General features: G+C 45.4%; 5 protein-coding genes across 5 annotated transcripts; all 5 read left to right on the top strand.

Annotated features, from left to right (window-relative positions):
* The first annotated feature begins 2,676 nt into the window (after nt 1-2,676).
* Nucleotides 2,677-2,994, top strand: LOC128901136 (putative small proline-rich protein 5). The gene has a single exon (XM_054182943.1). The coding sequence runs from the start codon at nt 2,677-2,679 to the stop codon at nt 2,992-2,994; it is 318 nt and encodes a 105-aa protein (XP_054038918.1).
* A 2,862-nt stretch (nt 2,995-5,856) lies between these two features.
* Nucleotides 5,857-6,174, top strand: LOC128901134 (putative small proline-rich protein 5). Its single transcript, XM_054182942.1, has one exon. The coding sequence runs from the start codon at nt 5,857-5,859 to the stop codon at nt 6,172-6,174; it is 318 nt and encodes a 105-aa protein (XP_054038917.1).
* A 3,205-nt stretch (nt 6,175-9,379) lies between these two features.
* Nucleotides 9,380-9,697, top strand: LOC128901119 (putative small proline-rich protein 5). Its single transcript, XM_054182924.1, has one exon. The coding sequence runs from the start codon at nt 9,380-9,382 to the stop codon at nt 9,695-9,697; it is 318 nt and encodes a 105-aa protein (XP_054038899.1).
* Nucleotides 9,698-14,141: 4,444 nt separating this feature from the next.
* Nucleotides 14,142-15,515, top strand: LOC128901120 (keratin-associated protein 9-1-like). The gene is made up of 2 exons (XM_054182925.1): nt 14,142-14,821; nt 15,239-15,515. The coding sequence occupies exons 1-2, from the start codon at nt 14,142-14,144 to the stop codon at nt 15,513-15,515; spliced, it is 957 nt and encodes a 318-aa protein (XP_054038900.1).
* A 4,106-nt stretch (nt 15,516-19,621) lies between these two features.
* On the top strand, nt 19,622-19,855 carry LOC128901168 (keratin-associated protein 5-8-like). Its single transcript, XM_054183007.1, has one exon. The coding sequence runs from the start codon at nt 19,622-19,624 to the stop codon at nt 19,853-19,855; it is 234 nt and encodes a 77-aa protein (XP_054038982.1).
* Nucleotides 19,856-22,356: the final 2,501 nt, after the last annotated feature.

Below are 22,356 nucleotides of genomic sequence, written 5' to 3'. Positions count from 1 at the left end.
TTTTGGGTGGTGGTGTACACCTAAAGGAAAGGTAGCTCATGATGGAAGCAAGACAATAGCTTTTTATGCAACTTTTTTTATATACTGCACTTCAAGATAATCAGGGCAACCAGAAATAGAGGAATTACCAAGAGCGAATTTGGACTTTTCCCCCCTCCCGTTTTATCATTGTCTATAAGATATCTTCTGGATGACATTAGACACTGTAGTATTTTTCCTGTGATTGAGATATTTATTCCAAAAACTTACTTTTTATTGTTATTTTCAATAATTATGTATTATTTATCAATGAACTGCAAGAAATATTCCATAGAATGTATCTCCCTCACACGCTATTTACAATAAACCAGCAGTTTGGTTTTAGGCAGAGCCAAGCGTGTAAACACAGAGCTACAGTCTACAAATAAGTTTTCATAAATATTCCAGATCACCAGTCAAATCACGTACCTTAGTCAACAACAGGGAGAAGTAAAGTCAAACTAAAGGGAATGGCCTGAAACAGGGGAACTTTATAGAGCTGGAGGCTTCAGTGAGACACTCTTGGGGAATGGGGCTTTGTTCTCCCCTGACCACTGCCATTTCCGTTTGATGCCCTTGGTTCCTGACATTTACATCTGATGCACCTTTTTTTTTATTTATTTTTACCATCCTCTCTCTTTTATACAAGAGCAGATTTACACCCGTACACACTGAAAGGTTTCTAAAGGCACTGCCTTACTACAGCCTAAATAAAACTTTGTATTTATAGGTTAATTCTGTACCTTGTGATACTGAAGCAAAGATGTGAATGGACCTGTTTGAAGGATCCTGGTGAGTCAGTAGAACATCACCCAAAATCAATTGCACCTGACGTCTAATCCACAATGCCATCCCAGTGTTGACACATTCTTGCCTTTTATGGTACAAGAAAACGTAATTGCCAGGTTAGATGAGCATGACCTGTATGTAGACATGGAAAGGAAGACCAAAGTTCATCCATGATTCACGGGAAAATCCAGGCTCAGAAGCATCTACCTCTGCCACACTACACTGTTTTGTTTATTTTTTCTTCAACTACAACCCTGTCTAATGTGTATTTCCATAAAAGCTGCAGAGATTCCATGGCTGAGTACTGAAAGCAGGACAGTAATACTAGCACACTGTCCCAGCTAATACTCCAAACACCATCTTCAACATTATTGTGAAATTGAAGATCTTAAACCTTACTCTGGAGGCGGGCACATGGCCCACCTTCTGACAGCCTCAACTGCTAAAAATTTCCAGAAAGTAAACTGAAGACTTGAAATTTACTTAAGATGTTGGGGGGAAAAAATTAGAAGTACATTAAAGAAGGACAGAGGAAATTAGGAACAGAAAATAACTACACCTCTGGGAGCATGAGCGGGACTTAGGCTGGTAGGTGCACCTCAAAGCATTTTGCTCCAGGATTTGATATCACTGCCGTCAACTCTGTGTTGCAGAATTAGACTAAAACAGCATCTATAGCAAGAATAAAAGAAATCCTTGACAGGACACATCATGCAGACAGGTTGAAATTATCAAGGAAGGACATCTTTGGGCTAATCCTGAATCCCTCATTAATATATCCGGTACCATTGGGCAAGTTAGCTAGAGTATTCCAGCCCTAAACGTAATCCGCATGAGTTAACATTAGTAATCATTTTTCTTTCGCATGGAGGTGTGATCACGTTTAGCTCTTGGTCCATGTGACATCCCGGCACAGCTGGAGGAATTGGTACTTCTGAATGCCAAACATCTCTTCCGCTTCATACATGTCGTTCATGACCAGATCCATTAGTTTCTTCAGTATTGGCGTCACTTTGCTTGAAATACCTTCCAATCTCTTTCATAGGGAGGTGAAGGAATTAGAGTGCTATTAATAACCTATGGGACAATTACAATGCTAAAAGCACAGTGCATCAAAGGGAAAATGTCGGAAGCTGAATACAGCGGATAGAAATGGGCTGGGATATGTAATTAGGTTACACTTGCCAAGAGATGTCTCATGTCCCAGATAACCCTTTGGAAGAGTATAAAAGGTCTCTCATCCCAGTTCCCTTCATTCGCTTCTCTGGTCCTGTACACCTTCATTCCTGTTGCTGAAGAGGTAAGTCCAATTTTTCTATTTCTCTTGAGTTTCTTTATGAAACCACCTGCTTTCATACAAGCTCTGGTAGAGTTGGAGTGTGATACTCCTCATCTCTGGACCTCGGTCATGCCAGAGACCAAGTTCTTGCAACCCACAAGAGCTGTTTTATTAACGTAAATGGCAAGTGGGGCATAGGCTTAGCAGGCAGAGGTGCTTGAGCCAAACCAAAAGAAAAGAAAGACTGGAAAATACAGAGAGAGGACAGTCAGAGGAGTTTATGGAAAAGAGGCTTCGAAGTTTCCAAATAGAAAGCACTGGAGGGTCTGGGGCTGCATCTGGGCAATGGATGCTTCAAGTGCTTTTTCTCTGAAAAGCAAATTGCTTCCATAAAAGGCTGTGTTTTCAATGGGGGATATAAATTATCTCCCAATATCTAATCAGCATTGAAATCGCTTTCTTATGCCTGAGGAACTAGAAATGAGGAAGAAAATGGGGGATTCCAGGGCAAAATAGAGAATGCAGGTATGCTCATTGTACCGGCGTGAACATTTCTCTCTTCCCTACAGCTTTGCCAATACTCCAGAAAGATGTGCTCCCGCGGGTCCTGCCACGACTATAACTCCTCCTGCCATGGATCCCGCTCTTCTTGCCATGAATCCCGCTCTTCCTGCCATGAATCGGGACCCTCCTGCCATTACACCATCCAGAGGCAGCCCGTGCAGAAGTACAGCTACGTGACGCCCTGCTGCCCCCCTCTGCAGCCCTATTGCCCCCCGGTGCAGCGTTACTGCCCCCCTGTGCAGCCCTGCTGCCCCCCGGTGCAGCGCTACTGCCCCCAGGTCCCCTACTGCCCCCAGTACACCAAGAACATCTGCAAGCTGCCGCCAAAATGCCCCAAGTACTAACAACAGGATTTGGCCCCGGCACCTGGACCCAACGGCTCACTGCTCCCTTGGATGCTCTCAACGCCTAAAGCTTGTCTCTTCTGATTGTCTTTTCCCAGTTTTTGTTTACGTGAATCCTCTAATACCTCATCTGCAATTAGAATTTTCTTCGAAATATAAATCAGACCTGTTTTAATTTATTTAGCATGCAAGACCCAGCTTATGTTCTTTCCCAAAAGGCTGGGAATGATTTCTGCTGGCAGTGCCTTACACATGATGTGTCAACCTCCAAACCATGCACATGAGACAATAAAATTTCATCTCCAAAAATAGAAAAAGTTTATGATTTGTTTATTCTTTGACCTCTTTGCTTTAGAATAATCTTTACCTCTGACTTCTTACTCACTTCTTCTCATTCTTTTCTTCTCAATCTTATCAGAAAATGCCCACATCCTAAAGTTTCAAAATGAATTAAAGGCAGTCATTTCTGAGGCAGATGAATGCATTTACGGACAGCAGACAGGGAGCTCATCTGTACCCTATTTAGCCTAGGACTGTCTATCCCATTTCCCTACTCCAGCAGCACCTCGTACTTCATTTGTCACTCTGACTCAGAATTTCAAACATTTTGAGGTGTCTAATAGGCCCCTAGAGCTCTTCTCTAACCCTCCTTCTTTCACTGAATTTCATATGTCTGTTTTCAATGAAAACTGCACACTTAAAAGTAAATGCTAAATCTCTCTCTGCATTTTACAACCTAAGACTATTCTTATCTCCCCAGTCGCCAGCCCATCTAGCTGAGACATCTGTTCTAGAACAGGATCACTCGCTTCCGTCTGCCAGTGCCTGTTTCTCTACATCAGTTTCACAAAGAGTTTCATCTGAAATTATTAACTTTGGGTATCTAGAAAAGGGTGAGATGAACAAACCTTGTATAATGGAGAACTGACACAAGGGTCTTCCCCAAAAATACCGCTTTATCACCCTAGATGAACTATTTCTACATTACTTATGATTCACAGCGCTGTTCAGAAAACTGCAGGTGAGATTTTCCTAAACAAGGGCTAGCTTTAAAAGACTTTTTAAAAAACTTTTCTTTTGCTGAATCTTGGCCATAAAAATAAATAAAAAGAACCCCACCTAGAACATGAAACCATGTCTTCCCGGGGTGTATTTTCCAATTCAGAATGAATTAGCGTCTCTCAAAACTGTTGGCAGCGTAGGAAATTATTCTCATTTTTCACAAATTTGACATGAACATAAACCCTGAAAGTTATGAAGACCATGTCAATAGGGATAGCTTCTTCCTTCTGAACTCAATAAGCAACTTTTAGGACCCCCTTGTTCTAGTTGCATCAGAACTAACCCATGGGATGATCTTGAGAAGTTCCTGCAGCATCCACCTGGTTAAAAGTCACAGGAAAGGAACAATTACCCATTTCATTGCCCTAAAGTAAAGTCTTGGGCCGCTGTGAGAGAAACTTGGTAGTAAATAGTGAAACACTGCAATGGGTAAAAATTACAAAACCGCTTAAGTAAGACGGGAGCCCAAAACAATTTGGGATCTGAAAACAGGATGCCAATAAGTGATAGCTTCCCAGCACAAATCCTTCCTGCTTAGGATTTGAAATCCCCTTCTTATAGGAGGAAGGTAAACAGGATAATATTGTGGCACAAGGGAAAAACAGCTGATGGCTGGTAGACTCACAAACGGAATGAAAAAGATCGGAATTGGGGACATCCTTCTAGCATCACCTCCGGTGTGAAGGCATTAGGTGTGTTTGAGCCAGTCAACAGGACTTCCCTCTGAGTAGAGTCCATGTGAGTTGTGGCTGTTAATTACAGTCCCTTGTGTCATGAAAAAAAACATATCAATCAAAATGTGAGTCTGCCATGCAGACCAAGGGGCAGCACGCAAGGTAGGAGTCAACACTTTTGAATTGTACGTTGATGCAATACTGGTTGCCCAACGACAAATCACTTAATAACTCTAGGGTTAGGTTCGCTTTTAGTATGTAAATATGCAACTGCCTTCAAAATTCCCTTATAAAGCAGATTGGGAAATTCATTGCCTATTAACATGTTAAGGAAAAAGTCATAATTGGTTTTCCTGACTCTGTGAAATAGGAAATGCTAAAAACTAGACACAGAAGATAAATATGAATGTGACTACTTAATTAATTGTCAGCATTACCAAGAGATGCATAATTTCTTGGACAACCCTCTGAACGATATAAAAGTTCGCCATCCCCTGTTCTTCCTTCATTCAGCATCAGCTCTCCGTGCTCTTCCTCTCGCTTGCTCCAACAAAGGGTAAGTTGGATTATATTGATTTATCTACTCGCATAGGAATTCTAGGTGGCAAGTTCTGCATTTAGACCTTGCCTTTGTCTTGGAATTTTCTTAATTTTGGTGGCTGTGTGCCTGAACATGTAAACTACGCAAAGGGTGTTCGTGGTTTCCTCACAGTAGACGAGACAACAGAAAAATAGGAGTAATTGAAGGACTAGATCTGCAAAGACACAGAGTCTTTGGGACCCAGCAAGGATTTAATTCCCAAACTAGCTGGTGAATGGAGGGAGAGATATCTCAGAAAAGTTAGTGCAGTTTTGGATGTAAATTTACCTTAAAAAGCCAACAGTAACATCTTGGTAGGGAAATTTCTGTCAGAGCTGGACCATGGTAGAGTATCCCCAAAAAGACAAGGCAGTATCATTTTCAGGGTCAAGATATAAGATATATTACAAAACAGAGGAAAACAAAATTTCCCAGACCACCACAGAAAAAGATCCAAGGAAAATGCAGAAGGTTACAGTGGGGCAGCTGTGCCAGCTTGATGGTCTCTCTCTCTCCCCTCTGCAGGTTTGCCAATACTCCAGAAAGATGTGCTCCCGCGGGTCCTGCCACGACTATAACTCCTCCTGCCATGGATCCCGCTCTTCTTGCCATGAATCCCGCTCTTCCTGCCATGAATCGGGACCCTCCTGCCATTACACCATCCAGAGGCAGCCCGTGCAGAAGTACAGCTATGTGACGCCCTGCTGCCCCCCTCTGCAGCCCTATTGCCCCCCGGTGCAGCGTTACTGCCCCCCTGTGCAGCCCTGCTGCCCCCCGGTGCAGCGCTACTGCCCCCAGGTCCCCTACTGCCCCCAGTACACCAAGAACATCTGCAAGCTGCCACCGACATACCCCAAGTACTAGCAGCAGGATTTGGCCCCGGCACCTGGACCCACCAGCTCGCTCCTCCCTTCAACGCTGTAGCCACGGATCATCTCATCCTTACTGAAATCCCTGGGTCTCTGCCATGTGCCTCACCGCTGGTCAGGGTGAAGCGTGCCCCTAATTATCATTCAAGGTGTCATTCTTTCTAATTATTCGGGAAATGTCCTTTCTAATTATTCAGTGCATAATCACTGTTGGAAATCTTTCTGTGCCATGCACTTCTGTTTCAGACTCATCTGGGTGTGGGAAACAATAAATCTTAAAATTCATGAAACCTGCATTGTCTTTCAATTTCTTTATTCAGTTTTTTCTGGATTCTTCAGTCAAATTCCCCCATATTCTCAAAGTGACCCAATAGTTGGTGGCCAATAACAACAATTCCCATGTTAATTTGGGAAGAAAACAGACATATTATTAGAAGACAAAGTTCTCAACTACCCAAAATCTACATGGACCTAAAGGGCTGCGCAGATGAAAGCTTCCCCTGCTTACACCAGACAATGACCTGGTCTACACAGATTTTTGTCCCATCGTTTTGAAAATAACAAGATCAAAGACAATTGAATGGAAATTCTTTTGCTTTGGAGATGAGCATAACTCATTAAATGAAAGAGGAATAAGTAGTTCACAGTTGCTAATATTCTTTCTCAATACATGCAATACTAACTCCAACCCCAACTTCAGAACTTGGGCGTATAAATATTTTCAAATATCTTAATACCTCTGACCCTCTGAAAACAGAAGTCACAAACTTATTTTTCATATTCCAGTGTTGCTTGTCACTAGTATATTCTTTGGAGTGGAGTAATGGGTTGGTCCAGGGAAGTTCCGTCTCATGTAAGACTCTTGTGCACTCGCACAGCACGGATCTGAACACCACAATATGTTATTATGGAAAGCTCCATACCCATACCCAACACTGCTGAACATGACTCAGCAAGTATCAACCCCCACATTGCACTTAAAATGACATTTCATCACTGTAGATTGGGCTTCCCTTACATACTCCCCAAAAAGATCCGCAAGCAATGGATGACAACTCTTTAGAGATCATGTTTCCAGTATCTGAACGGGACCTACAGGAAAGCCAGAGGGGGACTTTTTACGCGGGTATGTAGTGATAGGACGAGGGAGAATGGCTTCAAACTAGAAGAGGGGAGATTTAGATTAGATAGCAGGAAGAAATTTTTCACTCTGAGGGTGGTGAGCCCCTGGCCCAGGTTGATCAGAGAAGCTGTGACTGCCCCATCCCTGGAGGGGTTCAAGGCCAAGTTGGACGGGGCTTGGAGTAACCTGCGCTGGTGAGAGGTGTCCCTGCCCAGGACAGGGGGGTGGAACTAAATGATCTTCAAGGTCCCTTCCAACTCTAACCATTCTGTGATTCTATGTTTTCCTTAGCAGGATCTGAATTTGAAAGATTCAGAACAAATTTTTGAGTGGGTATAACCTAGGACACACCAGTTTTGGAAGGCTGTTGAGGAGGTAGAAGGATTTGGGAGGAACATTGGTGTGAGGTTCCAGGCCAAAGCACAGACGAAAGGAGAACTGTCACACAAGCACCCGCTTCACCAACTAGGCAGCTGTAGCCTCTCTTTGTTTTGGACCCACAACTGAGTCACAAAACGTCCCTGAAGGAATTCATGCAATCCTCCCTTGCTACACAAAACTCACCACAAGCAATTATATCACCTCTAGCCTGAAGAAAAGCTGTAGGACACCCGCACTTTAGAGTTACCAGTTAGCGAATTACTCTAATGGGTAACATTTTCCAAAGTTGATGAGGTACGGGTTTCATTTTCTTACGCTTCAAAGACAAAGAGGATTCTAAATCCAATTTTAGTGACCATAATTTGACCACTAGTGACAGAACCCAATATTTGCTCAAATGCTCCCTTTCTCTGAATCCTTTGCTTTCCAGACATCTCTACAGGTGAGGTCAGGTGAAAAAAAAAAAAAAAGTATGAGAAATCAGTGAAGGAAAAGAGAAACTAAGGAACAGGAAAAGTTGACATGTCATACCTTGTACAGACCTCATTGCCAGACATTTTTCTCTGATCTTAAGTACGACATAATCATTGATACATGTGGAACAATCCGATAGGGTCGGCCAAGTCATCTGGCAAGTCAAGGAACATGTGAAGAATCAGAAATATTTTATTTTTTGCCGTACCAGGGAACCAAGGAATCACACCAGGCTTCCCAGCATCGTGCCGTACCCATGAGTTGCAGATGGTAATCCCATTTCCTCTTGGCATTCAACAACAAACAAATTAAAATCCTGAGCTGTCACCTGCACAAAATGTTAGGCCTACCCCAGGAGTCAGCAGTTCTGAGACTTAAAGACCTTTCTGTCACTGATGCAATCCCAGTTGCTTATTGGCAAGCTAATTAACACATAGGAGATTAGTGTCAGTCTTCAGGAAATGGGAGAGAAATGCCTTCCAAAATCCTTATGGGAAATGTATTAGGAATTACATATGGGACGAAATACAGTGCGTCAAAGAGGAAACGCTAAAAATAGGATAGCATAAACATCTGCGGGATTGAGTGTGGAAATAATTAAATTGTCATTGCAAAGAGGTGGCTCATATCCGAGATAACCTTTTGGAGCCGTATAAAAGACCGCTCAGCCCAGTCCTCCTCAGTCGCTCGCCTTCGCTTCCAGACACTTCTCCCTGTAGCTGAAGAGGGTAAGACCAATTTTACTATTTCTGTTCAAGCTGAGAGGGAAGGAACCTCCACTAGAGACTTTTATGGACCTCCTGGGAGCTGGGACTTAACTAAATGCCTTCTCCTTGCACCCTTGTGGTGCTCAGAGACAGACACAGTGAGTGGCGGATGGAGGGATGGGGATCATCAGGGAAGGTCCAGTGAGGGAACACAAAGGGATCCTTGGGTGACACCAGCTCCATGCTGTTCCCCAAGGGAGATGGGATTTGGGAGTGGCTCATGGGGCTCATGCATTGGCTTGCAGGGACCTAAATTCCGACAGCAATTGCCAGAGCAAGCCCTGCAGATTAGGCAGCATGGCGGGGTGCATTCAGCAAAAAGAGAGAAGCAGTTCAGTGGGGACCTCAAGAAAAATATTATTTCAAAAAGGGGAGGGAATATGAGAAGTGAGTCTTGGACTCCTCTCACTACGTTGATCTCTTGCTCTTGACAGCTTTGCCAATACTCCAGAAAGATGTGCTCCCGCGGGTCCTGCCACGACTATAACTCCTCCTGCCATGGATCCCGCTCTTCTTGCCATGAATCCCGCTCTTCCTGCCATGAATCGGGACCCTCCTGCCATTACACCATCCAGAGGCAGCCCGTGCAGAAGTACAGCTATGTGACGCCCTGCTGCCCCCCTCTGCAGCCCTATTGCCCCCCGGTGCAGCGTTACTGCCCCCCTGTGCAGCCCTGTTGCCCCCCGGTGCAGCGCTACTGCCCCCAGGTCCCCTACTGCCCCCAGTACACCAAGAACATCTGCAAGCTGCCACCGACATACCCCAAGTACTAGCAGCAGGATCCGGCCCCGGCACCTGGACCCATCAGCTCGCTCCTCACCCAAAGCCTCCAGCTCATCTCCTTGCCCATCACTTCTCTGCAAGCAAATGCTTTTAAATGTGTGGTTTTGGGATGAAGTCTCTCAGTTCAATGAGCTTTGAGCTGTGTATCTTCTTATTGCCAACGCAAAGCACACTGTCTGCTGGGATTATCTTCTTTCTTGCTCTGCTAATTCATTCTCCAGCAAGACAATAAAAATTATATTTCAAGCCTACCTAACAGTTCTGGATGATTTTAGTCATCACTCCATCATATCTACTGGCCTGGCGGCATCTGGTTTTTTCTCATGGTTCTAGACCCATGCTTTAATCACTGGTGAAAATAGCTAAAAGACAGCCCAAGGAAACAAGAAAGTCAAAGAAAATTCCCGTGGCTACCCCCAGTGATGCCAGCAGCACTGCAGCGCACACGGAGGGCTGGGAGAAACATGTCAGGTTAATTCCTGCTGAAACCAAATATTTGCACTGAGCTCAGCAGATGCATCGGGGGTTTCAGAGTTACAACCGGGGCCCTGGCCTGCACGTTCATGTTTTTACTGCAGATGCAATCTTTAAAAGCCGCTGGTATATTTGGAAACAAAACAAAGCAAATCCTGCAGGGTTTGGAACGTGCCTTGGAACGCCCTCAATTAAACAATTTCTACAGTGTAAAATGAGAGATGTTTTCCCCAGTGTGATTCACCCATCCCAGGGCAGGCATGGGAAATAGGCTGGATGAGCTGGGCTCTGCAAGTACCACGTAAATGACTGGTTGCTACTTAAGTAATTGGAACTAGTTATTTATAGGTTATGGAGAAAATTGTCATTATAGAGGAATGGCCTGCTAAAAAAGAAAAGTTGCAAACGGGATTCAGAAAGCAATTAATTACTCGCCTACATTCAAGTTGTTGCCATTGCTAAGAGATGGCTCATTTTTACGCGACTCTTGGCAGCTACATTAAAAACTCTTTTCCTTATTCATTTTTCACCTCCCTCCAGTTGGGTATTGAGTCAATAAGGTTTTCTGTCCAAAGGAGCGGTTTGGTCTTCAAATACATACGTTCACTTTCCCTCGCTGCCCCAGGCCTCCAACTTTCTATTCTGTGGCTAATCACAGCGCATTTTATTTCCTCTCCCTTTTCCAAGTCCTACAAAAGGCACAAAGCCTCTGAACTGGTTACACATTCTGAGGTGCTCAAGCTTGAAGTTCCTGTTAACTTGAAGATGAGAAATGGCAGCAATAATGGAGAAACAAGAATGATGCTCTTTTCTTTTTCTTTTCTTTTCTTTTCTTTTCTTTTCTTTTCTTTTCTTTTCTTTTCTTTTCCTTTCTTTTCTTTTCTTTTCTTTTCTTTTTTTCTTTTCTTTTCTGTTCCGTTCCATTCTAATCTTTTTTCAGCCCTGGAGAGGTTTAACACCTGGAACATTAAGGACCAAAGGCTTTATGAATGCTTTACCTCATTAGAATATTTCTTTTAAAATCAGAGACCACACTTGGCAAGAGAAGTCCTCTACACCTAACACTCCAGATAGCTTAGAGGAACATTTCTGCTCTGCTGAGTATGTGTTAAATAACGTAACTGCGGATTTCCACAACCAGGATAAACTGTGGGCAAACCCCTAAGGATTAATGAGGAGGAATTTGCCTTCGTTGTTTCACAGCGAGGATTGCTTCACTACATCCATAATTCCCAAATCCAAACAAACAGAGTGGTGTCACTCCGGGCATCTCATGGAGCCCGCTGAGTTCATTCACTCAACGCAAAATTTAATTGGGATCTTTTTCTGGATCTAATTTGAATTTTTCTTTTGTAAAGCTCCTCTTGTAAAATGGGTCATGGGTCTCCCAGCTGCCTACGGATCTGTCTTACCTGGCTTTGGACATCTCTGATGTTCACATCCAGCTCCAACAGCAGCAGTGGGGTTTTTGACTCAGAGGGATGCTGGATGAAGCAATGCACCAGATCTGTACAAAGTCGGGCAGAAAACTGCCTTATTTTGACCAATATCTCTCACTTTACCTCACTGCTCAGGATCCCCCATGTTTCTAATGTCAGCGCCTCCTGTCATCTCTCTGCAGGCTCAGAAATCCCCTCCTGGCCTTCTGTCACGTTGCCATGAGCCTCCTTTGTTGCTAGTGAGATGCAGGCACTCAGCTGGTGTCAATCTCTATCACTAATTAGATTATAATGTGTGACAGTGACCTCGTCTAACCCGGTCATTAGCATGAAGCCGATCTCAATAGGAAATGAAGCCTATGTTTTAGTGAACAGGCATGTTGACCTTGGAAAGAGCTTGCCTGGAGAAGTGGTGACTTCATGGTCCTTTGAATTCTTCAAAGCAAGTCTGGGTAGCTTTCTAAAAGCTGGGATGTAACCAAATAAAAACAGTAGCTACCCAACAGGAACTGAGTGGAAATGGACACTTTGCGTCACCAAAAGTCAAACTGAAGGTTAACGATGAGCTATCTTGTCCTCAGCATCTCTTATTTGGATCTCAGTGTGTTTCTGTATGAACAGAAACAGCCCGAACCTTCTCTCCTTCACCTCAGGTGGAATCAGAGTATCTCCAGGGAAGCTGTACGCTGCAGGGGAGGGTGGTCAAGGGCCCTTCGGTGCTCTGCTCCTGCAGATGCACAGCCCCACAACAGCAGGAGCCGCGCTCCTCCTCGGGGTGATCTCAGAGACAAAACATTTAATCACGTCAATCGCAGTCCGGGTTCCCGTGAATTCCGTCTGACCAGAGAGAGATAATTTTTTAAAAAGACGTAGTTTAATTTGAAATCCTAAAAATGCTCAGAACATCATGTGAGGCCTTCGGGCTTTCCTGCAAAATAAATATTAACATCATTAATGAATAATTGCAACGCGATCATTTACATCAGCATTAATGACTGCCAATGGGTGACTGAGAACTGAGCATAGAGTTATTCCAAACATAACATCCGTAAATGGATCTTTCATTACTCGAGGGCATACTAGAACTTAAAAAAATGGAATAGGAATTTTGCAGATCAAGTTTATGCTAAGCAGAAACAGGATGTAAAAATTCCAGAAAAGTTTCACATTTTGCTTTTACTTAAAGATGTCGAAAAGGAACTGGAAAAATACAGACTTCAATTTGACCCAAACTCTGTTGCAAATTTCCGTGATGAATTTGCACAGTCCTTTGCACCTACAATTTCCGACATTGGCAAGGCCAAGGGCATGTGTCTTCCCATGCATGGGCGGGATGAGGCATCAAGGGGTGAGGTGTCAAGAACTTTCTGTTACATTTTCACCCTTCAGATGACCAGAGACCCCAAAGAAAGACATTGGGATTCACCATTTCTGCGTTCAAAACCAAAACATGCAGCCACAGAATTACACTTGCTGGAATTCTATTTAAAAAAATCATATCGAGGAGCGACTGACGTCCAGAAGGCCTCTGCATGCCTCTGGAATCCACCGCTCCTCAATCTTAATTATGATTTTTACGTTAATTGAGCACCCACTAGCTCTGAACAAGCCACGTAGCTCCTCAATGCAGCAGCGTTACCATATGCAAAATGAGCAGAAACATACCTTTTAAGCAGTTCACGAGCATCACACAAGAATTAACTTGACATTAAAAAATTGTAAAAAATTTACAGAACAAATTGCTAATAACACAAAATTGAGGGGTTGGTCAAATCAATGAGGCAAAGACTAAATAGATGAAGGCACATTCAACAAATAAGTATAGGCTTAGTGCGTAAATCGCAGATTGCTGTGGGGTACCTCATTTCCGGGAGGACAATTTCGAGCTAAATAAAAGGGCTCCCCATCCCTTTGCTCCTCACTCAACTGAACCACTCAGTTAGCACGGTAAGTGTTAGCAGCGTTCCTGGATAGCCATGGTTCTCAGTTGGTGTTGGTCGAGCGATGAATTGAAATGTGTCTTTGTATCTGAACTTAGTCGGGTGTTGGACTCGATGACCTTTAAAGGTCCCTTCCAACCCAAACTGTTCACTGATTCTGTGATTCTCTGATCTATGGCTGTCTCTGAAAACCAAATTTTCCTAGCCGGTTGCCTATTGCTGATTGCAAAAGACAGTTGGTGGAGAGAGCGCAGTGGGAAATAAGCTTCTTGGGATGGAAATTCAGGGAGTGATCTTCATGGATGAGCACAAGAAAGTTAGTTCCTGGGATAGTTCAAAAGATGCACAAGTATCGCTGGGATCGTGACAAGTGGCTTGATTTCTGTAAGGATCTTTTTTTGGCAACTCAAGACAAATGAATAGGAAGCAGTGTGTGATGTGGCTGTCACCCATGAGCCTAGACAATAGCATTTGTATGCCAAAAAAAACGCATGTATAGGCTTGGAAAGATGGGTTGTATCTGAACATACGCTGTGTTCCAGGTCCTCGCTCCTCCCAGCTTCAACTACACTACAAACAACATGTGCTCTACCGGATGCTGCTCCATCGTGAAGAGCAAGACAGTGTGCTGCAGCCAGCCGTGCCAGAAGACTATCTGCTGCGAACCATGTCAGAAGACCATCTGCTGCAGGCCATGCCAGAAGACCGTCTGCTGCAGCCCCTGCCAGCAGTCCATCTGCTGCGACCCATGCCAGAGGCCCTGCTGTGACCCATGTTGCCAGAAGCCCTGCTGTGACCCATGCTGCCAGCAGTCCTGCTGTGACCCATGCCAGAAGCCCTGCTGTGACCCATGCTGCCAGCAGTCCTGCTGTGACCCATGCCAGAAGCCCTGCTGTGACCCATGCTGCCAGCAGTCCTGCTGTGACCCATGCCAGAAGCCCTGCTGTGACCCATGCTGCCAGCAGTCCTGCTGTGACCCATGCCAGAAGCCTTGCTGTGACCCATGCTGCCAGCAGTCCTGCTGTGACCCATGCCAGAAGCCTTGCTGTGACCCATGTTGCCAGCAGTCCTGCTGTGACCCATGCCAGAAGCCCTGCTGTGACCCATGCTGCCAGCAGTCCTGCTGTGACCCATGCCAGAAGCCCTGCTGTGACCCATGTTGCCAGAAGCCTTGCTGTGACCCATGCTGCCAGCAGTCCTGCTGTGACCCATGCCAGAAGCCTTGCTGTGACCCATGCTGCCAGCAGTCCTGCTGTGACCCATGCCAGAAGCCTTGCTGTGACCCATGCTGCCAGCAGTCCTGCTGTGACCCATGCCAGAAGCCTTGCTGTGACCCATGCTGCCAGCAGTCCTGCTGTGACCCATGCCAGAAGCCCTGCTGTGACCCATGCTGCCAGCAGTCCTGCTGTGACCCATGCCAGAAGCCTTGCTGTGACCCATGTTGCCAGCAGTCCTGCAGTGACCCATGTTGCCAGCAGTCCTGCAGTGACCCTTGTTGCCAGCAGTCCTGCTGTGACCCATGCCAGAAGCCTTGCTGTGACCCATGTTGCCAGCAGTCCTGCTGTGACCCATGCCAGAAGTCCTGCAGTGACCCATGTTGCCAGCAGTCCTGCAGTGACCCTTGTTGCCAGCAGTCCTGCAGTGACCCATGTTGCCAGCAGTCCTGCAGTGACCCTTGTTGCCAGCAGTCCTGCTGTGACCCATGCCAGAAGTCCGTCTGCTGTACCAAGGTGTGCCAGAAGTCCTGCTGCTGCTGTAGCCACCCTTGCCCGCAGCCCTGCTGCTGCTGTGGCTGCTACCCCTGCTGCTGCTCTGGATGTCTGTCTTGCTGTTCCTACGTGGTGAAGAAGAAGCCTGTTGTGGTGTGTTGCAGACCCGTGCAGTACTGCTCTCCCATGAGGAAGTATTGCATACCCATCCAGCAGTGCTGCGCCGCAATCAAGAAGAGCTGCTGAGCCAGCTCTGGGTAGCAAAAGCAGCTCTACCAGCTCCCATCTCTGTCGTGCAGCAAGAGCAGGCACAAGGAGATGAAAACCTGCTCATTTGCTTCTGGTTCACATGATGATGGAGGAAACACTTAGCGATTTTCTTCTTGTTTTCACACTTAGGCTGTCTTCTTCATTCTGTCCTTTAATTATTGAACATCTGCAATGCACTTGAGTATATCACCCATCATATAAAACAAAGAGCTATTTGATATTAGTGGGGCTGTAAATTCTCTTCTTGGTGTATGGGACTTGGGATACTTTTGCTGTTAACATGATCATTCTTAATTTTCTCTCTTGACTTGTAGACAATAAAATTTAGCATTAAGCAAAACGCAAAATCTTGTCTTTTGGTTGTTCTTACATAGCTTTGTCCAGGATGTGTCCTCACTCTGGTGGCGTTTTCTATGCCTTCAGCCAGGCTCCTGCTGGCTACATATGTGCTCGTGTGGCACAGCAGAACATTTAGGGAACAAAGAGTTGCCCCGCCATGCTTCCCATTGCCGTAAATCAGGTCATGTCTAAAGACAGCAAGCAGAGCAGTATGATCCCTTCATCTGCCTTGGTTAGCTCAAGTTTTACTATAAAACTAAATGGTTAAGGTAAAGAAAACCCAAAGGACACAGACCGAATTGATTCATTCCACCATCTGAAAACACACCACTCCATAAGATGTACAGAAACTCATCCCTGATACTGGAACAGGTATTTCAATAGGTACTGAGAGGAATTCACTACTCACTGAATAGCAGGCACCATCTTCTTCCACTACTCTCTTCAAAAATAAAATTTCAGAAAACACCTTAGATCAGTGAATTGTTTTTATGTGAGCAGAGATTTCCATATGCGGCGTTCCTGGATTACAAGCAGTGGAATGAAACCCAGGTGTTAGCATAGAACTTAAAAGCTTCATTCCTGAAATAGCACACCCATGAGTCAACAATACATTTTCTACCCGGCTGAGACTTCCTTTACTATTAAAATTCAGGACTCAGCTCTGAATTGCACGTCTCAGGAAAATGCCTTGAGCGCTGTCTTGATTGCTTCCCTCAACCAAATCTTCTGCGCAAACATGGAGTCTGCATTAGAATAATCTTCACTACCATGCTGGACTCTTCTGAAGACATTACTCAGGTCTTCAGGATTTTTTTATTAATAGGTAAATCAGGTGCCATACGCTGGTAGAAGGATATCCTATACCACACCATGCTATATCAGAAGTGCATTCTGTTAAGGAAATCTTGTGAATATTAATTTCACCATATGCGGGAAAAGCTGCCGTGACAGATTCCTCCCCATTCACAAAGGTACTGCAGCTCTCAAATTCACATAAGCCCCATGGAAGCCTGTGAAGTTATCATGGCATGGCATGGCATGTAAAAGGGATTTAGTACAGAAGATGTTATTTCTGACGCAACTATACATTAATGCCAGAATCTCCTCAATATCTGTATAAGACCCAGATTAGCAATAGCCTGGCAAGGGTTGACATCCATTTCTAAGAGGGACATGGACCTGCTGGAGCAAGTCCAGTGGAGGTTACAAAGGTGATCCAAGGACTGGAGGACCTTTGCTGTGAGGACAGGCTGAGAGAGTTGGGGTTTTTCAGCCTGGAGAAGAGAAGGCTCCAGGAAGACCTTGTAGTGGCCTTTCAAAACTTAAAGGGGGCTTATAAGAAAGACGGAAACAGACTTTTCATCAGGGCTTGTAGAAACAGGTCAAGGGGGAATGTTTTTAAACTGAAGGAGGGTAGAATCACACTAGATAGAAGGAAGAAATTTTTTACAACGAGGGTGGTGAGACACTGGAACAGGTTGCCCAGAGATGCCCCATCCCTGGAGGTGTTCAAGGCCAGGCTGGGAGGGGTTCTGAGCAGCCTAATCTAGTTGAAGGTGTCCCTGCTTATTGCAGAGGCATTGGACTAGATGGTCTTTAAAGGTCTCTTCCAACCCACACCATTCTATGATTGTATGATTCTAACACAGGGATCATCTTGGCCAATATGGCGACAATAAAGCCTGATAAAAAGGCAATGAATTATTTATTCAGTGGACAACATGTTTGAGAGTTTACACAAAGAGGGCATTACTTCCTGCAGGCAGGTATTCAGCTATTATCGTGTGACGAAAATAATGCTCCCCTAGGGACAATTCCAGAAGAGTCACACAAGGTCATAGGAGGTCATATTAACATCTTGGGAAGAAACTATGTGTCCCAGCCACCAGAGATCACCTGCCACCACTCCAGCCTCACATTGAGAGTCTGCTGAACAGGATGGCAGACTTTATTTGCTATGAATAGATGCTGTCTCAGCACCTTGGGACTGTTACCTTATATTGGTGTCCCCTCTCATCATAGGAAAGCACCATCACCACCTCCTTCTTCTCAGGTGGATCTGTCCTGGTGCTGCACGTGGCCACAATTCCTTCCTCCATCCCCAAGCCTGTTTCCTGCCATCTGCCTCGACTCCAACCATCTTATCCATTGCTTCTTGACTGTTCAGCCAAACTTTGCACGCACAGCAGCCTTGGCCTTAGCACACTGTAGCCAAAACAATTCACTGAAAGGGTTCAAGGCCAGGTTGGATGGGACTTTGAGCAACCTGGTCTAGTGGGAGGTGTCCCTGCCCAGGGCAAGGGGGTTGGAACTAGATGATCTTCAAGGTCCCTTCCAACACAAACCATTCTACGATTCTATCATTCTATAAGCAATGGCCAGAGAAGTCCTGTCGGGTGCCTGAACTTGGAGCATCTGTGAGATACTCACAGGGCTCCCAAGGTACGGGGGAAAGGCATGGAGAAATGCACTCAGGATCGGATTTGCAGTGTTGAACCTCATGCTTGCCTACAGTGACACAGAAGCAAACTGTTAGTGTGAAACACTCAAATGTGATGATCATGAATACTATTAAATACAAGCTTTTTTGGCCTCACAGACCTTAGAAATAATCTCAGGAAATGGAGTGTAGAGAAACAACAAGGAAAAAAGCTAATGTGTGCACAACTGCCTTAAAAGCTGCTTCTTTAGACTTAATCCATCTCTTGCATGGATGAAAATAAAAAAAATCACAATAGTTTAGCAGAAATAAAAAGCAGGGGATGTGAGGACCAAACACCATGGAGAGAGACCCAAGAACAAGCCTGAGAAAGGAGAAACCCTTCAATCTTAACTTTGACCACACAGCCACCTCTCAGAGGCTGGAAAAAAAAAAGGATTCACGTTGACCAATAGTTTCCACTGGTCCCCCAAAATGCCATCCAGGTGCAGAGGGGACACATGATCGGTGATATTTCCAAGTTCCAAGCATGGTTTTCCCACTGCTTCAGCACCCACCTCCCCCGGGCACATTGTTAAGTGTCTCTGTGTCCCAAGGTGATTCCTTGGGAAGTGCGCAGGAATACCTTACAGCTACCTCCGGTTCCCATTAATGCAAATTCATTAGAAAATTTGCGCTTGTTGTTTATATGTACAACTAATTACCATGCAGAAATGAGGTGGTGAGCAAACAAAAAGAGGTAAAGATTAAATACCGGAAGACATGTGAGCGGCATGTACTGGGTGATACACAACGAAGTCAGAATTGCCAAAGAATGCCTCATTTCCAGGGGGGGTGGCTTTGAGGCATATAAAAAGCTTCCCAGCACAGTGGTCTTCATTCGCTCATCTTGACTTCTCCTCTCTTGTCCTCACTGGTCAACAGGGTAAGTCAGAGCTTACTTTTCATTTGCACTCTTCTCTACTCTACTCTGGCTGCTTTTGCAGCAAACCATCCAGGATTTCCTGCACTTTTTGGTTTGGGACTAGTTTTGAGAGACTGGTTTTGGGATCCACCTGGGTGGTTTCTTTCTGATGGAACCAGTGCTGGACAATATGCCAAATGCACTGGTGTCCAATGCAAAAATATGGAGATCTCAGGGATGGGTTGCCATGGGATTCTGGACAGTAGGGACTTCCCCAGCCAGTCTGGGATGGACTTTGGGATAAGCATGCTTTAAGCTCTCTAAACAACTGGGAGATTCAGGCAGTGTAAAAGACTCTCTGTTCCTTCCAGCTTTGCCTACACCACTACCAACAACATGCCCAACGGATGCTGTGGTGGAAGTAACTGCACCGTCTGCTGCTACAGCACCAAGAAGTCGTGCTGCAAGACGCCGTGCTGCCCACCCATGCAGTGCTGCTGCCCCTCCACCTGCTGCATGCCCTCGCAGTGCTGCTGCCCCATGCAGAGCTGCTGCATGCCCATGACCTGCTGCTACACCATGAACAACAGAGGCTGCTGTGGTGGCAGTGGTGGCTGCTGTGGCAACTAAACCCACTCGGCAAAGTGGCAGGCAGGGCTGTGCCCCCTGCTCCTTCCCTTCTGGCTCATTCGGTGTTGGATATGGATGTGGACATGGATACCGCCCTAAACGCTCTTCCTCCTTTGCTTAGAGACTGTAGATCTTCTTTCCTCTTTGCCTGCCTTTAATCACCAAGTGCTTGTAATGTGCTTTGAAGTTGCTACCAGTGTCATTTTCCTCAGTCCCGCTGTTAATTTTCCTCTTGGTATGTGGGATGTTTAATTCCTTTCATCGCTGTTTTGCTTCAATCTGTCTTGAAAAACAATAAAATCTGTAGTTCATGACCCTGCAAAACTCCTGGTGGTTGTCTGTTTGCTAGCTGGTGCATCCAGAGTGCATCACCACACCTATTGCATTTTCCTTGCATTTTCTTCCAGTGTTGGGATGCTCCTGTCTAAAAGGTGCGAACGGGGGGAGTTTTGCCTACACAAAGAAAATCATTGCATCCCTGGTGCAGTTCTGAGCTTCTGCATGGGTCTATTCAAACACAAACTGAGTGTCTGACACCTCTGCAAGCAATATTTCTCCTCCCACTATAAAACTACAAAGAAATAGGAAGAAAATAATACATAAACTTGTAAGGCATGTGAATTACTTCTGAAACAGCTTGACACAGGCACAGCCCGACTAGGAAAGCTCATGTATTTCAGCTAGCTAGAGGTCTACTTTAGAGCCTACAGAGAGTCCCTATAAATAGTTTAACATTTATGAGATGGAGGTCTTGCCTCTGCTCAAGTGCCTGGGTTAGCAGATACGAGTTGAACTCTTAGAACAAGTTTAAGTTCTCAAGTTGAACTCTTGAGAAACCTCAAGGAGTGACTGGGACAGTGGGAATTGTACCAAAACATAGCATGCCAGATCTGCACCGCAGTCCTCATTCTGTGTCTAATGCCCTTTACTGACCCTGTTTCCACACCGCTTCAGTCCCTTCTTTGCATTAAGATCCACGGCCTGCTCACCAAAGACCATTCGAGTACCTAGGTAACACAAACGGCTGCACATAACTACGACGGGTGGGAAATGCCCACCTAGATCATCCCTTCTTGCAGTTGCAGGATTTGCCAATGAGCATTTTGCCTCTGGAGACACAAGTGAAGGGAACCCCTTTGGTTCTGCCCTATTAATTCCTTGTAAATTAGTCAGTTTTCATGGGCAGGCAGGTGTATGCCTCCACAGAGGGGACCTTCTGGAAAGGAAATGCCATGAATGTTCTTCTACCCTGTCTGTAGAAGTCGCAATTATACATGTTGTTTCTCTAGCATTTTGCTCAAGGAATAACTCTCATTCCAGGAAAGTCTGGAGAGGAGCTGGATGCATCTACTGCAGTGCAAAGCAGCACTAAAATCGCAATGTACCCCCTGCTTCACTGTGCAGAAATCAAACCAAGAACCCTGCTAGCATCCTCGGGGCTGGTAGGAGCTCATCTAGGAGCATCCTTCTTTGGAGCACCCCAGGGATCCCAGAGGATGTCAGGCAGCAGGGAGGGAACTCGCCAGGCAGGATCCACCATCCTCTCATTAGGCAGCACTCCTCTCAGGATAATGTGGCGAGATCTTCGAATGAGAGTAGCAATTGTAGGATATGGAAAAAATTCCTCACAAATACCCTGTGTTCCTGCCAGCATTCAGCCCCACAGCAAAGTGCATTGGAGGCAGAGGCTGGTGTTAAATAAGTATTCATCCACCTTGGCTCAGTTGCCCAAGGCTCTGCCTTACCTTGACCTTCCTCCCTTCCTCTCTCCCTCCCAGAAAATGGTTTCACCTCAGCAACGTCTCTTCCTGCATCATTTCTGAGTCCCTGCCTCCCACTTAGTTCCATGACCCCAGTTAGGACCAGTTTTCTGTGCTTGTCATATCTCTTACACCTTCATCTTCCTCTCACCCTCTCAGTCCATACTGGGGTCTTTAATTTACCACTTCCAACACCCACAAAGAGTCCTGCACAACCTCCAAGTCCTTGCTGAGGAGCTGGGCAGGGTGGTCCTGATGGATGCCAGGGCTCCAGCACCCAAGGGGGTTTCAGCTGGTTGCAAGGGGAGGTTGCAGGAGGAACATGTTGACTTGCTGTCCATCATGACCGGTCCCAGAGCCACAGGTCCTTGCATTGCTGCTTGCACAGGCAGTGCTGCCCCTTAACTTTTTAGTTAAAATGCCAAATTTTCTGAAGAGACTACTCGATTCCAAGTTTTATAAATGTTTCTAGTAAAGCGGTCCCAGCAAAGCAAAGCAGGACCTGACACACTCTTGTGTTAGTGATGCCCACATGCAAACCTAAACCCCCCAGATTAGAGGATTTGCAAAAGAATTTAGGGAAGCCAAAAGACAAAGATGGCTTTGGCATCACAAAGATGCTCTTACCATGCATGAGGGCAAGATGACCTTGCATGGAGTCACATGCCAGTGACAGAGACCCAGGAGCTGGCGTGACTCCCGACACATCCCAAAAACATGGTCTTCTTGCTCACGTGCATG

This window comes from Rissa tridactyla, chromosome 23 (genome assembly GCF_028500815.1).
Source record: "Rissa tridactyla isolate bRisTri1 chromosome 23, bRisTri1.patW.cur.20221130, whole genome shotgun sequence".
In the NCBI taxonomy this organism is placed as follows: Eukaryota; Metazoa; Chordata; class Aves; order Charadriiformes; family Laridae; genus Rissa; species Rissa tridactyla.
This window is presented reverse-complemented; position numbering and strand designations above follow the sequence as displayed.